Below are 18,598 nucleotides of genomic sequence, written 5' to 3' on the forward strand. Positions count from 1 at the left end.
ATCCAGGATCGTGAGAGAGGACCATTACCGCATGACCCTAGCCCAGGAAAAGACCCGACTTCAAAATCCAAAGTACAGCTTCTACCAAGGGCATATCCCTTTCACACCATCGTGAAGTAAAATAATTGTAAATTGAACCATTCTAAGTGGAACCATCTACCTGTAATTCTGTGCAATGACAGCAGTAACGGGAATACATACAAAGCTTAGTCTTACGGAAGAAAGTCAGGGAGGCTTGATCTGGGAACGTCACAGAAGGTTTCAGTTTTTTTCTCTTCTAATGATCACTGCATTGATTGGCCCAATTAAAGACAACATTGTAAATATGCATTCCATGGATCAAGACTACTTTTCTATCCATTCAGATCAGGCTAAAGTGCTGAATTTATAATTTTTATGAGTCTTTTTAAATATCAATCTACATTTTTTTCTTCCTGTTGCCACTGTATAAAACTTGGCTTCCGAAGTGTAAATTTTTCTTTTTTTTTTTTTTTTTGGAAGAGTTTTTCAAGAGTTAGAGTAACACAATGCTTCCCTTGTGAAGCATTGCTAATTACTTGATTGAATCACTTTGCTGAGATTTTTCTGTAAGTTAGGTACTGAGGGTGTAAAGTGCCCCTACCCTGAAACCCATGTGTACAGATAATCTCAGTAGCAGTGAGGTATATGCTGTAAAGGAATCAGTCCTAGCTATGTCGTCTTAATTGACTTTTATAGATTTCATTTATTGGTCAGATTAATTTTTTTCCTTTTTTCAGCTGAAATATAGTTGACACACGCTGTGGGTCAGATTAGTTTCAATGTAAATTAGTTTCACAACATAGTGATTTGACACATTTATACGTTATGCTGTGCTCACTGCAGTGTGCTTATCGTCTGTCCCCATATAGAACTGTTACAATACCATGGACTATATTCCCTGTGCTGTGCCTTTATTCCCGTGACTGATTCATTCCACAACTGCAAGTCTGGATCTCCTACTCCCCTTCACCCATTTTGCCCATCCCCCACCCACCTCCCCTCTGGTAACCATCAATTCTCTGTATTTATGGGTCTGTTTCTACTTTTCCTTTGTGTATTCATTTGTTTTGTTTTTCAGATTCCACATATAAGTGAAATCATATGGCATTTATCTTTCTCCGTCTCACTTCACTGAGCACAAAACCCTCTCGGCCCATCCGTGCTGTCACAAATGTCAAGATCTCAACCTTTTTTAATGGCTGAGTAATATTCGCGTGTGTGTATGTGTGTGTGTGTTTGTGTGTACAGTCTTCTTTATCCGTTTATCTATTGATGGACCCTTGGGTTGCTTCTGTATCTTAGCTATTGTAAATAATGCTGCAGTAAACATAAGGGTGCACATATCCTTTCAAATTAGTGTTTTCATTTTCTTTGTGTAAATATGCAGTAATGGAATTACCGGATCATATAGTTTTGAGGAACCTCCGTAGTGTTATCCACATTGACTACGCCTGATTTGCATTCCCACCAACAGTGCATGAAGAAGGGTCTTTTTTCTCCCCATCCTCGCCAACACTTGTTATTGCTTGTCTTTTTGAGTCTAGCCATTCTGACACATGTAAGGTGATATCTCATTGTGGTTTTGATTTGCATATCCCTGATGATTAGTGATATTGAGCAATTTTTCATGTGGTTCAGACTAAGTTTTGTATCTTGACTAAATCTTACCTTTCCAATTCTTAAGGGTTTTTGTTGTTGTTGTTGTTGTTATTTGTTTTTGAGAGCTCCGATTTTAGAATTAAGATAACATCACTGGATCCGTTCCTACTGATAAATCATTTATGCATTCACTCAGTAAGACAGTGAAGATTTTCGAGTCCATGTAGTTTACTTTTCTGCAAATTTATAATTGTAATATGTAGCTTATGGGGTGTTTGAGGAGGAAATGAAATAATGCGTTTATAAATTATTATTCATGTAATACTATGCCTATATTACTACTAGGAGTTGTGATGGATGCCAAGGAGTACTTACAAGAATGGAATATTTACATTAAATTTTTTTTAATTTATTTTTGAGAGAGTGAGTGAGTGGGGGAGGGGCAGAGAGAGAGAGGGAGACAAAGAGGACCTGAAGCTAACTCTGTACTGACAGCAGACAGCCCAATGTGGGGCACGAACTCGGAAACTGTGAGACCACGACCTGAGCTGAAGTTGGACACTTAACTGACTGAGCCACCCGGGGTTCCCCTGGAATATTTACTTTTAATGGGGAAACAAAATATATACTAGGAACTTAAGAACATAATAGAGAAGTACTCCAGGAAAATCAGAGAAGAAGGTACTACCTGTATATTATCATAAGGTTAAATAGGAGTAAATGCCAGATGAATTGTCTAGTTATTAATAGTGAGAATTTAGGAAGAAAGCAATCTGGCCTGGGATGGTCCGAGAACATCCGTGAGAGGCGGGGATTTGAGCTGGAACAGGTGGGAGTCAGATGGGTAGGATATTCTAGTGCATGAGAACGCAGGCTCTGGAACCAGGCTGTTGGGTTCAAATCCAGCTGCAACTGTTAGTTGTGTGACTTTGCACCTTAGTAAACATCTCTGTGCCACTGTTTTCTGTCCTGTAAAAGGGCAAAGATAATGTCTGTCTCTCGAGACTGTTGACTTCATGTATTCATGAATATGTATAATTGCTTACAACTTTATATTTGTGCTCATACATAGTAATCACTATGTCTGAAATGTCCATTCAATGTAGGTCTAGAGGTAGGACTATGCACGATCTTGAAGGGTGACAGTGGGGAAATTACACTTCCTGTGGCTTGGGATCTGCATAGGCATTATTTTGCCATTTTATTTGGTTATATGAATAAAAGGAAGATAAAAAAATTCTTTTCCTCTCTAATCCTTTCGTTCAAAGTCTCTTAGCACCAAAACCTTACACAGGTCAGAGATTGTAATATACGGTGATACAATTCATAAACATTTTGGTACATTTCTTTAGTTTTGTAGTTGATAAATTCAGATGTCATATACTTCTATCTTTGTCCTGGAAGGTTTTTCTGGTTTAATTAATAGACCAAAGGAGATTTGTCAGGGTCTTGTTACCTTCAAGTAATGTGAAAGGAGAGTGTTGCTTTTATTCTCTCTACTGGTTTTATGTCAGTCTAAGTAACAGAACAGGGAGTGAAATTGGATTTCTCTTGTGTTACTTCCCTGATGGTAGTTGGTACGTGTAGTTTTGGGTCTCCCCAGGATGAGGATCGTCCTATCAATCCTTAGTTGGCTCTTAGACCTCAGATCTTTCAGTATCATCACATGTGATATAGGTTCTCCCCTTACTGCATGAAATCCTGACAGTGCTGAAACTATAGTTGAGTTTATGCTACAAATGAAGGTTGTAACTTACCAGTTTTAGGTTGAGCACTTATTTATGATAGGTGCAATATTATAAATATAAATATGAAAATAATCATAAAAATAAAAAAATAGAAACATTTATAAATATTGGTTGTGTGTAGCACCAAATGCTGAATGTAAAAATTACTACATAAATGTTTTGTTTGGGGGATTTTTTTTTTAATGTTGTCTGTTTTAGCTTATTCTTAGTGAAATATATGCCATTGAAGTTGGGTTTGAGAATGCCTTTTTTTCTCCTAGTAACTTTCCTTATAGCAAACATAAGTATTTGTTGTTCGGGGACCTTGAGTGCCTCTTCCTCAAAATCAGGGCCCTCTGGGGGCGCCTGGGTGGCCGCAGTCGGTTAAGCGTCCGACTTCAGCCAGGTCACGATCTCGCGGTCCGGGAGTTCGAGCCCCGCGTCAGGCTCTGGGCTGATGGCTCAGAGCCTGGAGCCTGTTTCCGATTCTGTGTCTCCCTCTCTCCCTGCCCCTCCCCCGTTCATGCTCTGTCTCTCTCTGTCCCAAAAATAAATAAACGTTGAAAAAAAAAAAAATCAGGGCCCTCTGTCCAAGGGACAGGTGACGGAGGTGGTGGTGTAGGGGATAGTTTTCCTATCACTGACCTCTCTCTTCTGTCGCCCCTTGTTTTATTGACAGCAAACATCTTTGTGAAGAGTAGCCTTTTTTTTTTTTTTAACGTTTATTTATTTTTGAGACAGAGACAGAGCATGAACGGGGGAGGGTCAGAGAGAGAGAGAGAGACACAGAATCTGAAACAGGCTCCAGGCTCTGAGCTGTCAGCACAGAGCCCGACGCTGGGCTCGAACTCACGGACCGCGAAATCATGACCTGAGCCGAAGTCAGCCGCTTAACCCACCGAGCCACCCAGGCGCCCCAAGAGTAACCTTTCTTAACCTTTCTGACAGTTTCTTCCTTTGGAGTTTGTGGCTTTCCCTTAAGTGTCAGTGATTTTATAGACCACTTCTCCTCAGAAATAATCAAGCCACCCTTTGCCTGTGGTAAAAAATTTATCTTCAAACTTTGCGTGAAGCATTTGGGAGAGAGATGATGCCTTGTGGATGTTGTTGCTTATTTCTGCCTCATCGATCAGCTCATCACTTCTTATCACTGCGCATTGCGTTGGCCAGGCGCCATCTATTGAGGCCGGTGTCTGCAGACTTTATTGCATTTGTTAGGTATTTGTCAGTATAATCATTGATGTTATTTATGTGGTGTTACTACTCATCATCAGGTAGATCTTGAAACGTTACCCAGTTACATCGATCTTGTACTTCACTGCCCATGAAAACCTTGCTGGTGTTGGGAATAGTGATGCTTTTTATAATGGTTGGACACTTTTTATATACCAGGTACTACTCTAAAGTCTCTAGATGTACTAATTTGATTCTTCCCAAATCCAAATGAGTGTAATACTATTATTCTATTTCACTCATGGGGAAATTGAGGCACAGGCAGGTTGAATAACTTGATCAAGACCTCACAGCTGTGCAGGGTGGCATGCTGTCACAGAGGTTAGACTTTGGAGAGCATTCTCCTAATTATAATGGATTCGAGTTCAAGAATGTTTGTCTAGTTTTGTCTTCATTTGGGGCAGATAATATTACAGTATTTAACAAATAGTGTACACAGGTGGGTCCCAGGGATATAGCTGGTGGGGACAGGGGGAGAGTCCAAGTCCTGGAGTGGTGGTGTTTTCACTGTGGTCTCTCTCACACATTGCTAACATCCGAGAATACTGGGAAGTTTCAAGATAGCTCTTTAATCTGCTGGATCTTCTAAGTCATTTATTAATGAAACTGAATCCTGTTGTTCCAGAAGAGAACTCTGAATGATGCCTTTAGATAGCATTTTTGCAACTTGGCATTCTGAATGATAACTAGCTTTTTGATTGGTTTCCCATTGAGTTTCAGACCAGTTTGATTTGTTCAGTGATGGTGACCACAGAGTAGTTATATATATATATATATATATACACAAATTATTATTTTTTGTCCTTTATTTACCAGAACATTTTCTTCTGTGCTAAATAATAGAAATAAATTTAACTCCACATATTAAAACTATTGCATAAAAGGTAGCAATTAGTAGTAACATGCAGTCTATTTATCCTTTTGTTTCCAAGTCATGGAATACAAACAAAAGAACTTTTTGTAAGTTTATTCTTCATAAAATTTCTTTGAAATAAAACATTTATACTTAGTGTGGGAAATCACTGGTGAGAGAATAGTCGGACATAATAGAACTTGCAATACTCATTCCTTTCCTGCTGACAAATAAATGTTACCTTCAGATGAAACCAGCATGTTCATTGTTTGGAATAAAACAATGAGCCGAGTTCTCATATAAAGAATCTTAAAATTAAGCAGCTGTTACTTTGTAAAGAGGTCATTTAAGTTTACCACGGTCTTCCTTTTTTTAGTGGGGGATGATACATGTTAGGTTTTAAGATGTCTTAGGCCAAGTGGAAACAACAAAAGACCAAGATGAAATCAAGTGTATGTACACGTTCTGTGTTGATGGGACTTGAGATTCAAAGTGTAACTTTTGCAAGTCACTCAACTTCCTACAACTGTTTTCTGGGTTTTCTTGAACCACAGTGTCACCGACCTCATTTACAGATTGATTCACATGATTCCTATCTTCAGTGTGAACAGAATTAATGAAATGCTATCGCTCCACTTACCTTATGAAAGAATAAGTAGCTAAAACTTGGGCATGTTAACAAAAGTAATGGTATAAGCAGTTATTTTCAAGTGTGAAGAATGGTGAGATTTAGAGAAATAGGTATTCTGAAGTTTTCTCCCCCCCCCCCCCCGCCCTAGAACACGACATGTCCAGCCAGCTGCCCAGATGACATGTGAGCTGTCACTGGCATGGCTTGCTGTGTCATCAGGGTCGTGGGCTCTACAGGAAAGCATTCGTGTTCTCCCTCGCAGCTCTGCAGACTCCATACACACATAAACACACACAAACACACACACTTCCGTGGCATATCTATGTTTATGACTAGATTGTGCCCCTTCCTTGCTTTATTCCAATTTTGAATTTCTGTGATACTCAAGAGAGCACTTTCATGAAAGAATTGACTATAGATGAGATACAGTCCTCACTTAAGAAATCTTTGTGCTGTTATTGAATAATTCGTTTGACATATTATTTTAGAGCCTGCTAAATGCCAGGCACTATTTTAGTTATTGAGGCAGTGGACAAAATAAACAAAAGTTCTGCCCTCAAGAAATTTATATTCTGGTTGAGGAGGAGATCTTGTCTCTGAAATGCTGTTATTTGAAGCAGGATAAAGAACTTAGAGTATTTTTATAGCAAGCATGTTAAACTCCTAAAATTTGTTTTAAAATAACTTGGTTTGTTGAAACATTCTGTAAGGAAATGAGAGAGTAGAAGGAAGGTTTTTGTGTTTTGTTTTTACATAAGTGTTGGTGATCAGACCTAAGGTCTAGCCGTATTTGGTAGAAGCTAGCTTTATCATATTAGTAATCTACTCGTATTGAGTTTGGTTTTATTTTGTAGTTTAAATATGCATGCAACTGGTCCTTACTGGGTTGTCTAAAGTTAAATTTCGGGAAGGCTCAAATGACCCCTACCTGCCACCTACAGATCTTGCCTGGTGACTCATAGGTGTGGACCAAGGCAGTGGTGACAAGAGAATGGATTTGTGGCTGGGGGCTACACTGGAGCCCCTGGGCCCTTTCTACAGGTAGTCTAGTGTGCGAGCTGGAAGTCCGTCCACATTTGGGGTTCTGGTTGTCATTTACTAGTTTTATGAGGACGGACAAGTTAAGCCAGGCCTCAGTTTTCCCACTGTGACATGAGGAAGATCATATCACCAACTACAGTAGATTGGCGGGACTAAATGAGGGTTGTGTGTTAAATGCATTTCATCCTGTCTAGTCCATAGTAAGAGCTCGATAAATGTTGCCGATCATCGGGGGTATGCTAACAGTAGGATGAATAGTGCTGTTACCGTGTCGGTGGTGATCAGCACATTTAGAAACCTTCGGTTGTGCTCTGCCTTGAAAATGCAGCAAAAATGCTTTAGTAACTCAGGACTCTTCAGGACGACTTTTTGGAGTGCACCTCAGAGCTGGAACTTGCCTTTAATACGTGTTTTGATAAAAATAGGTATGTTTTCATACCCATTTCTGTTCAGTGAAGCTTCACAAAGTTTTATAGCTTTCTAGTCTTTACCAAATGAATTATTATTTTGCTGAGGGGGCCCACGCCACTATTAATCATTTTAGTAATAACCCTTGTATCTAATATGCACTTTGTATAGAAAGTACAAATCTCAACTTGTGATACATTTTTCTAAAATTCTTTGAGAAAGCATTTTGTGTGGCTATGGAACCGTGTCTGCTTTAATTAGAAAAGGCGGTAATCGTTTGTTCGTTTTTCTTCCCCCTTGTTCCTCAGTTCACTGCTACAATTTATTCTTCTGTTGGAAGAGTGAACATCGTCATCATTGTTGTATCCCCATGTTCTCTTCTGCTTTCCATTTCAGTAGCCTGTGGTAAAGTATTAGCTATCGACATGGAAGGAAATAAAATCGTTTTTTATTGGGTGACAAATAGTGTGATTGTGGCATCCATGCTAAATCATCTGTGTGATGCAGAAATTTAAGAAACGAACTCAGATACCTTCAAAAATGTATCTGGTACATAGTATGCAAGATCTGTACACGCTAGCTACGAAGCGGTAAAATACTGTGCTTAAAAAATATAGTAAAGTACATTTCTTTTTGTCTGTATCTAGAGGGGAGTTTTGACTTTGGATAATTTGCACCAGTAATAACTTGATGGGAGTGCTGTTGATCGATGCACAACACTGCCCGTTCTCAGACCTTTTGGCTTCCCTCTTCTACTTGAAACCATCCCACGGGCTTGTCCAGAGGACTAGTCCCTCCATCTACGTAGTATTCAAATGTTTACAAAGTATTTCTTGTGCAAGGCATGCCACATTACCTAGTAAGAGAGGAAAGTACAAAATACAACCTGATATCAGGAAGTGCAGTCCTTTCTCTGGGGCTATGATAAATTTTAGAAAATTGCTACCATGAATACTCAGAAGTAGAGAAAATGTTTTGTTGAACTATAAAGCAGAGCAACTGAAATTTGTTCTTACAATTTTTGTCTTCTTGGGGAAGGAGCTTGGGTGGCTCAGTTGGTTAAGCATCCGACTCTTGGTTTAGGCTCAGGTCATGATCTCACACAGTTTGTGGGATTGAGCTGCAGGTCAGGCTCTGCCCTGACCGCGTGGAGCCTGCTTGGGATTCTCATTCTCTCTCTCTCTCTCTCTCTCTCTCTCTCTCTCTCTCTCTCTCTCTCTCTCTCTTCTCTCTCTTTTTTCTCTTGCTCTGTCCCAACCATGCTCTTGTGTGTGTGTTTGTTCTCTTTCTCCCAAGATAAATAAACATTTAAAAAAAATTGTCTTAATTCCAGATGTTTCAGTTGTCATGGGCTTATGGACTATTAGGGCCCAAAGGGACCTTCGAGCTCGCGTTTGGAGCGCTTCGCTTTCGAAAGGCCTGTGCTGAGGACCGCACGGCTCACCAAGACGCTGCCAGCCTTCTGTTTCCCGGGCTTCCCGATGCGCCTGTTGCTCTGCTCTGTTCCCGCACCCTACTGTCTTTACCTCGCTTTTCTGTCTAAATTTACTCCTAATTTCATCCAATCAGGCCTTATTTTTGCCTTTTTTAGTTCTCCTGCTATCATCTTTTGCTGATACACTTTCTTTCCACTTCTATCGAGAAATAAATGACATACATTCCTGTAGAAGTTGAGGGTCCACAGCACGATGGTTCGATTTACATACATTGTGAAGTGATTATCGCTCTAGGCTCAGCTAACGTCCATCACCTCCTATAGGTAAAGTAGAAAGGAAAGACGAGAAAGAAAAAAATGTTTCTCCTTGTGACGAGCACTCAGGATTTACTGACTTAACAGTTTCCCCATATATCCTGCAGCAGGGTGAACTCTCTCGTCATGTTGTACCCTCCATCCCTAGTGCTGTTTTCCTGGAAATCTGCATCTTTTAGCATTTAGTGTTATTTTTAACCTGCAAAGTCATTTCTTCCCTCAATATTTACCTCCCTCCAGGTCTGTACTGTCAAATACGGTAGCCACCATTTAAATTTAAATTAAATTTTATGTAGCTATTTAAATTTTAATTAGCACTAATTAAAATTAAATAAAGTTCTCTTAGCCATATTTCAAGTGCTTAATACATGTGCATGTAGCTACTGGTTACTATGTTGGATAGCATAGTTACAGAACATTTCTACGATCACAAGAAGTTAGACTAAGCCTTTCGAGGGCATGGGAACATTTATGTTTACATTAAGAACGTACAACACAGGCTCTTGATGAAAGCTTTGACATGGGTGAATGAGCATATACCTGCGTTGTCCTTCAGTTCCTTGCCAGTTTTTTTGTTTTGAATTATCCTTTTCTTCTTGAACCATTTTCTGATGCAAGAGAGATCGACCATTTGGTATTTTCCACTTACGTATTGTATGTAGCCTATATTGTGTTTGACTTACTATGTCATAAACAGGAGTGGAGGTTTAAGGTTGTGGAGAAACTTTTTGCATCATGCTCCTTGTGTAGCCAGTCACTGAGGTAATGTGTATTTCAAATACTTTCTTTTTTTTCATTTAAGTTATAACGGAGACTCCTTGGTGCTCATTCCCTGGCGTGAACACAAACACCGGGAGAAAGATTGGTGTGAGGAGCCGGAGCGCAGGTAAAGGGTGAGCTGGCGCGAGGGACCTTCATTCCTCTGGGAGGGTCACGCAGAGGGCCTGTGGACGTGGCATGTGGTCAGCGATCACGTACTTGACGGTGGTCCCTGATGTAGGGAGTTCAGGTGCGGTTGTTTTAAACACTTGGCTTGATTTTACTCCATTATGTTACAGGGTTTTTTTTTTTTTTTAATTTTTTTTTAATGTTTTTATTTAGTTTTGAGAGAGAGAGACAGAGTATGAGAGGGGGAGGGGCAGAGAGTGAGGGAGACGCAGAATCTAAAACAGGCTCCAGGCTCCGAGCTGTCAGCACAGAGCCCGACGCGGGGCTCGAACCCACGGACCACGAGATCATGACCTGAGCCGAAGTCGGACACCCAACCGGCTGAGCCACCCAGGCAGCCCTATGTTACAGGTTGTTTTAATGGAAGAATATTAAATTCTACAAAGTAAATATTCTAAACAAATGATCCTTATATAGCAGCTCTTTTCATTTTAAAGTATTCCTTTAATTTCGTTCTTGATTCAATTTGCATTTTTATTTTTGTGAGACTTAACCTTAGAAAGCCTGAGAATGTGGAGGCATCAACTACTGGTGAAGGGGTGCGAGAGGAGGTTTGGGGCTGAAAGCAGTTGAATTCCCTTAGTCCTCACTTCTCAAGGTCAGGAAAATGTTCTGTCACCATCTAGCCTTCTGTATTTCCCCTGCATGAAATCAGATGTTTGTTTTTTGGATTCATGAATTAAGGCAGAGAACCTCTAGGATGATCCAGAAATCCTCCAGCTGCCTGGGCATTAGGCACAGCGCAGGGTGGGGGTGGAGTGCTGGGGTTGAAATTGTGAGCGTTCAGTGAAAATCTATGTCTGAATGTTGGAGCCTAGGGGTACCCACCCCCTCCGAGCTCCTAGAGTGCAGGCATATTCCCCAAATAGAAGTTGGGAGAGTTCTTTTCTAGAGAAACCGAATCGTGTCCGAGAAGAGGCCTCCAGGTATTGAGATATTAGTCCCAGAAGATCAGTGCATTACCTGGTCACAGCGAAGCCAGCAAAAGAACGAGTCCTGTCAGCACACTGAGCTTCCCGGACGTTTGAGGGTTGGCGTCAGTGGGCAGGACAGACAGGAAAGGCAAAGCCAACAGAAGGTGGAACTGGAAGTCAGAGACCACACAAAAAGAAAACTTCAAAAATTATAATTAATGTTGCCCATGAGATAAGATACTGTAGTTGTGAAATAACAAAAGGATTTTATAAAACAGGGACAGAGAACTAAGAGCACTTGGGGGAACAAAAAAATAAGATAGTTGGTGTCTAACAATTAGGAAAGTTGAAAGATAAAAGCAAAGAATTTCCCCAGAAAGTAGAATAAAACTATTATAGAGCTAGATAATAAGCAAGCAAAGATAAAAAAACAAGCTTAATATTCAAATTACAGGCATTCTAGAAAGAGATGACATATCATAGAAGGGAAGAAATAAGAAATATTTCAAGTCTAGTATTTAGAATTGAAGGCTATGAGTTTTCATACTGAAATGCCCACTGCACTAAAGCATACAATCATGACCTTCCCAAATATCAGGGACACAGTCTACCAGAGAGAAAAACATATTCCATAAAAGGAAGTTTGAATTAGAATGACCTCAGACATCTCCAGAACAGCACTAGGAGCTAGAAGAAAAACTTTTGCTGGAAAATACTTTTTGATCGGGAATCCTGATGCAGCTAAAATCATCATTCAAGTATGAGGTTAATCATGTAAGGTCTTGTAAAATTTACCATCCATGTACATCTCATTCCAGGAAGCCGTAGGAGATGTGTTTTATTAAAATGAAGGCGTCAATTGAAAAAAGAAAGCCATTAGAGTCGGAACTGGGCTCTAACGTGGGCCATGGCAGTGAGAAGGCCTGGGATGACAGCTGTGCTCTGGTCGGGTGAGAGAGCAGCTAGCACAGACTGGGAAGGGGGTAGATGGCTTCAAGAGCCAGGTGTCTTGGAAAAATTTTAAAAACGGAACTGGTGTATCGTCTGATGTATTTGACTATTTGGGGAAAGCTTTTAAATCTTGCTATTAATACATCTTTTGGAGAATTTGGAAAAAATAGCAATGAATGCATATTATAGTGAATGAGACACGTAGGACAACTGGCGTTTATTAACTCCAGAAAATGAAAAGGTGTTCAAAAAGAACAATAGTTATGATAATGTACCACGTGGCTCAGGAGAAGGTAACATTCACATAATCAGAATGTAGATAATTAGTGGTTTAATCCCAACTGTGATATAGCCACAGTGGGAGGAAAGAGTGTAAGGGGAGTGGAAGGTTGTGGTTTAAGACCGCTGAACAGCAGGTAGAGTAGAGAAGTCAGGGAACAGTCCCACACACATACTGTTTGTTTGGATGTGTAGAGGAAAATCCAGGAACGTGGCTGAAAGACATGGAGGGGGACAAAGATGTCAACTGTGTATGGAATCGCTGGCTTTTTGATAGGAGTCTTTTCATGCTTTTGGATTTTTGAAGCTATGTATATGTACGGTCTGTCTGATAAATGATAAAAACCCGTAGTGTTGATCATTGCAGATGACATTCGAAAGCTCTCTAATGTTCGTGCTAATGTTGGCCGTTTCTCTTTGTTTTGTTGTATTTTGGATATCTGAGATAATGGAGTAGGTAACTCTTAGGTACCTTTTATTACCCCCCAAAAGTTTTAGTGTAATAGCAGTTGAATATTCTGCTCTGTTTTTGCTGTTTGCTTTTTAAAAGCTGTTTTGGATTTTCATTTTTAAAAATCAGAGTTGTATATATTTGCAAGTAGATTAAAATTTTTCTACAAAGCTGTGGTTAAAAAAAAAAGCATCAAGAAGATGTAGCCTATGTACGTACACACACACACACACACACACACACACACACACACTGGAATACTACTTGGTGATGGAAAAGAATGAAATCTTGCCGTTTGTGACAATGTGGATGGAACTGGAGGGTATTATGCTAAGCGAGATAAGTCAGAGAAAGACAGATATCAAATGATTTCACTCATAAGTGGAATTTGAGAAACTTAACAGATGATCACAGGGGAGGGGAAGGAAAAATAAGATAAAAGCAGAGTGGGAGGCGAGCCATAAGAGACTCTTAAAGACAAGAGAACAAACTGAGGGTTGCTGGAGGGGGTTTGGTGGGGAGGTGGGCTAAATGGGTGATGGGCATTAAGGAGGACACTTGTTGGGATGAGCACTCGGTATCATAGGTAAGTGATGAATCACTGGGTTCTACTCCTGAAGCCAAGACCACACTGTATGTTAACTAACTTGACAATTAAAAAAAACAAAAAAACAAAACAGCAAAACCCAAACCCTCAGTCTTTTGTTTCCTTCTCCCATTTCTTGCTCTCCAGAAGCAATTACTTCTAATTCTTGTAGATGATAGTTTTTGTGTTCCGTACCTCTGAATAACCATTGTGTTAGCTACTTGTTGATTGTTAAGTTCTGGCCATTACCTGTGGGTTTGTAGAAGGGAAGGGAGTGGCTGAGCATGTACCCTGCAGCTCTTGAGAGTGTGTGGGACATCCTCCACCCCACACCCCTTAACGATCCTGTGCTGCCATTTCAGGGGCGTTGCAGGGAAAAGTGGAGCTTAAATGCATGGTATTCATCCACCATATTGGACTAGAAGTCATCACTTAACAATTGTAATGAGAGGTGGAAGAGGTAGGGAAACCGAAGACGGCAGGAGGTCAGTGACAGGGTGGTAGGCAGAGGTGCAGAGACACTGTTGACAGTGACCTCTCTCATTTCCGGATGGGCTTTTGAGAGAATAGCACTGGCGGAGCATCGCGCCCTTCATCCCACGCTTCCAGGTCCCCACGGCCTGCGCCTTTGCTTGATTCTAGGTAGATGAAAGGCACGAGGGCGTTTCCTCTCAGACCGACCACAGCGAGCCGAAACGTAAGCCAGGCTTGCTGTGCCAGAACTCCTAAAACTAGAGATGAAAAGTCAAAAGTTTCACAGAGGAAAAGATGCTTTTGAAGATGGTACAGATGTTCAGTATTCCAGGACATACCGTGTTGCTTATCCATTTAATTGGCGTCTGTCCTCTGTTAGATGCGAGAATACCAAAGAAAAGCAGATGCGGTCTCTGTAACTCGTGAGGCTTATAACCTGGTGGGGAAAATGGTCCTGTTGTAGATGACTAATGGGATGAGGGCTAGGAAAGACAAGGGCTGGGGCGCCGGGGGCCTGTAGCAGGGAGATCTCAACTTGGTGGAGGACAAGGAAGGTTGTCCCGGGCAAAATCTTGTGAAATCTGAGATTTGAACAGTGAGGGCGAGTTTGGCAAAAGAGAGGGAGCGTGTTCTGAGCAGAGGGAAGAGCGTGTTGGAAGGAGGCTCACGGCGGTGCCCTCTTTCAGGACTCAAAACAAGGACGTGGATTGCTGAAGCACCCAGGGTAAGAGTGAGATTGGCACCAAGAGGAGGCTAGAGTATTTTGTGGCGGATCACAGGCTTTAAAAGTAGGTATGGATGATGTAGCCACGTTTCTGTTTTTAAAGAGGTGACTCTGTTACCTGAGGACATCGTGAGTTCAGTTTGGATCTTGTTGTATTTGAAGTGCCTGTGAACCATTGAGGAGCAAAAAGCAGGAGGATTTCAGAGCTTCTGAGCGGAGGGTGGGTTTGGGGTAAAACATGGTCATTGTTGTAATAATGTGTGTGGTAGTTGATATTGTAGAGTCAGAGGTGACACCAAGCGAGAGTCCAGAGTGAGGAGAGAGGAGAGAGCCAGACTGGGAATCTGGAGGAGCCAGGATGCAGGGGTCAGCTGGAGGGGCTATCCGAGCAGAGGTGACCCAGAAGGAGCCACCAGGAAGACGAGGGACGGCAGGCGCCACCGCATACTGGAGTGAGGGAAGGGGAGCCTGTTTCTGAAAGAACGTGGTGAGATTCCATCAAACGGTGCTGAGAGGGAAATACTAAGGACTGAAGAAAATACCAGGGGACCTCGGAGTTGCTCATGGGTATTTTTCCCTGCTGACATGTGTGGCTTTAATGATCTCGGGGTATGTATGTGACTTTTCTCGTGGCAGTGATGGGAAAAACCACTGGCCAGAAAGTGAATGTCAGTTGTGAGACCAGCTGGGCAGAGGGCTGCTGGCTATAAGCACAGTACGCTGTCTGAGGCATGTGGCCAAAATGCCCAGATATTTTATGGGCTTTGTGTCTGCTCCTACATTACAGCTACTAACAATTCCAACAACAATAATACCTGTAAGTAAAAAATTAAGCACCCGCTCCGTCATACGATGTTTTATGTCTACTTTACGTTATTTTGAACACTCTGGCATAGTATTTACCCATTTTATCTGAATAAAGTGAATCTAAGAGAAGTGTTAGCTCTGTAATTTGTGCAGTTTCATGCCTTTCAGCAATGGCATGCGCTTCAGTTCTGACCCCCAAGCCCCTTGCCTTGATGGTCCACTTGGCCGGGATCATCCTCCCAAAAACTCCTCGTAATTTCCCCCCCTCTCCTCCTCCTCCTCCTCCTCCCCCCCCCCCCCCCCCGCCGCCTTCTTTTTAATCTACGGCAACCGGCCTGAAGTTGTTCCTCTCTTTGCAAATGTCAGTAGCGTACTACATTGCTGATGCCTGCTGACGGTATACTATCAATGTAAATAAGGCGTATTTCCTTTGGTTTTTATGAACAGAGAAAACCAGGTTTCTGAATTTATATTTGAGTCAGAATCGCCTGGAGGTGTTTCACCTGAACGAGGCCTGGCCGGCCATCACAGGTAATTTTGATTTGGTACGCCTGTGGCCGGCACCCAGCCATAAGCGTTTCGTAAAATGTGCCTCCCAGGCTGATTTTGATTTTGTTAATACTCACTGGATTGATTTGTGGCATAGCTGTTTTGGTGTATCGTCCATTCTGATTTTTTACATTGGGAAGCCTAATAGGGAAATAGATTAGGCATCCCCCACATGTCCCATTTATCATGTTAGTGTGCACATAGATACGGGAAAAGATACACGCAGACACCCTCCCCTTTGTACACACACACATACACCATACCCCCATCTCTGTGACCGCTCCCTTCCCATCCCTGTTCCTGTCTCTCTCTCTCTCTGACTTGCACAAAATTCTAACTTTTCCCAGCATTCCAGTGACTAATTGTTCCTTTTGTGCCTTGCAGAATGGTGGTCGAGCCGCGTCTGCAAGATGAAAGTGAATTCTTGTATGCCGCACAGCCTGAGTTGCTGAGGTACAGGACGCCACCGCTCACGGTAGAGAAGGTTGTGGACTGGTATCAGACAAGAGCAGAGGAAATAGAGCATTATGCTCAACAGGTGAGGGGCAGACGACAGCCGCGACTCCGCGATGCCGGCAGAGCCGCGTCAGGCCCTCAGGATTCAGGGCACGTCGTGGCAGCTGACGGTGGTGCCAGGGAGCCTGTATTTGGTTTGCAGAGATGAGATGAATCTCTCTTACTACTTTTGCTCTTTTTTCCTTTGCCTCAGAAGCTCTTGTGGCCTTTCTGGGGATTCTTAAAGAGCAAATACACGTAAGAAAAGTTGTTCACAACCTTACTCTGAAATCAAATGTAAGCTGCGAAGTATGGTGGGACTATGGGACAGAATATGGGACAGTGGTGTCGCAGATTTTCCAAAGATTTTTAATAGGCTTAATACCATGCTAGTTGAAAAGACCGTATCACCCCAGAAATGTCTGATTAGCTCCTTGTCACGTTGCAGTAAGGCAGCTGATTTTTATTTTGCTTTTTAGGAATTTGGGTTTGAGGCTCTGTCTCTAATGTTTTCCTTAAGTTGAAGCCTAATTTCCCTCCGTTCCCCTGTGCCTTTTTGGAGCCACATAAGAACTGCATCAGACGGGCTGTGGAAGAGAGAGAGCAGATTGTACGGAAGCTTAGGAGATCTGAATACTCATCTTAACTCTTTGCTAACATGCCTTGTAACTCTGAACCTGCCACTTACCTTTTCTGCCTGTTTATTTTCTGCCTGTTCATGGGGTTAGGTTTTTTTTTTTTAGTGTTTGTTTATTTTTGGGAGAGAGACAGAGTGTGAGTGGGGGAAGGGCAGAGAGAGGGAGACACAGAATCCGAAGCAGGCTCCAGGCTCTGGACACAGAGACGACACAGGGCTTGAACTCATGAACCGCGAGATCATGACTTGAGCCGAAGTTGGACACTTAACCGATGGAGCTACCCAGGCGCCCCTCATGGGGTTGCTTCTTATACCAAGGTCAACGAAACAAAGAAAATACACAGGAGAGAACATTACCAATTCTGCTAATTGAGGGCCTTGCAAATATCAGCAATAGTTGTCTTCGGCTTAGAGGACAGAAGTTGGCAATTCAGACTGAAGAATGGCAGAAGGCACTTTGAAACCTCATTCAGGGTCCGGCCGATGCATGACTTTTGCTTTTTACTTGCGGTCTTGGCTTTGGACCACCCATCCTACCATCAGTTTTCCACTTCACGGGAAGGCCGATTCTAAAAGGTCTGATGAGCAGCAGCACTGTGGGAAGGAACTTCCATCCCTTTGTTTAAATTTCTACTTAGTGATTGGCACAGCTCTGTGTCTCCATTTGATAGTCTTCTTGAATTTCTGCTTCCATCTCATTCCTATCTTTAGTAGTCATGGAATTGAAGGTGAATTATTTATTGGAGCTGATGGCACTATTATTGACCAAACTTTTTTTTTTGGGGGGGGGGGCGGGCCAAGAATATTTATGATGGACTTTCCAGGTTTTTGAAGATGGCTAAGGACCATAGTATGCTTGAAAATGTCTAGAATCATAAGGTGCTGGAAGAGAACCTCTGGAGGTGCTCCCGTTGTGCTCTTTGGACCTCGGGTGACAGTGATGTGTCAGGTTTATCGATTGTAACAAGTGAACCGTTCCGGTGGGGGATGTAGATGGTGTGGGAGGCTGTGGGTAAGTGGGGGTAGAGGCTGTATGGGAAGTTGCTGTACTTTCTGCTCGGTTTTGCTGTCAGCCTAACACTGCTCTAAAAGGTAAAGTCTATAAAAAATAAACAGAAAGGAGACTGCAGAGCTCTTGGAAATTAAAATTTTTTTTAATGTTTATTTATTTTTGAGAGAGTGAGAGAGCGAGGGACAGAGAGAATTCCAAGCAGCCTCCATGTCATCAGTGTAAACTCCGACGTGAGGCTTGAACCCACAAACCAGGAGATCATGACCTGAGCTGAAGCCATATGCTCAACTGACTGAGCCACCCAGGCACCCCTGAAACATAAATTTTTTGACAGTCTCGCAAGAATTCCTAGACATCTTAAATTCATCATCTGAGGAATTGGGAATAATTATAAAGGGAGCAAAGTGATTTTGGGGGTGCTTTATCTGCTTCGTATTCCTTCATCCCTTTCCTTCATTTAAAAACCCTTCTATCAGAAGCCTTGCTCTTTTGCTCCATTTTGTTTACT

At 41.9% G+C, this 18,598-nt stretch overlaps 1 protein-coding gene across 2 annotated transcripts in view; it reads left to right on the forward strand.

Annotated features, from left to right (window-relative positions):
- NBAS (NBAS subunit of NRZ tethering complex) overlaps positions 1-18,598 on the forward strand; it is a 333,519-nt gene that overhangs the window by 112,729 nt on the left and 202,192 nt on the right. For both annotated transcript variants that reach the window (XM_030311617.1, XM_030311618.1), the window contains exons 22-23: positions 10,066-10,149; positions 16,331-16,484. In XM_030311617.1, coding sequence (XP_030167477.1) covers positions 10,066-10,149; positions 16,331-16,484 — 238 coding nt within the window. The remainder of the gene's footprint in view (positions 1-10,065; positions 10,150-16,330; positions 16,485-18,598) is intronic.

The sequence above is a fragment of the Lynx canadensis genome, chromosome A3 (assembly GCF_007474595.2).
Source record: "Lynx canadensis isolate LIC74 chromosome A3, mLynCan4.pri.v2, whole genome shotgun sequence".
Lineage (NCBI taxonomy): Eukaryota > Metazoa > Chordata > Mammalia > Carnivora > Felidae > Lynx > Lynx canadensis.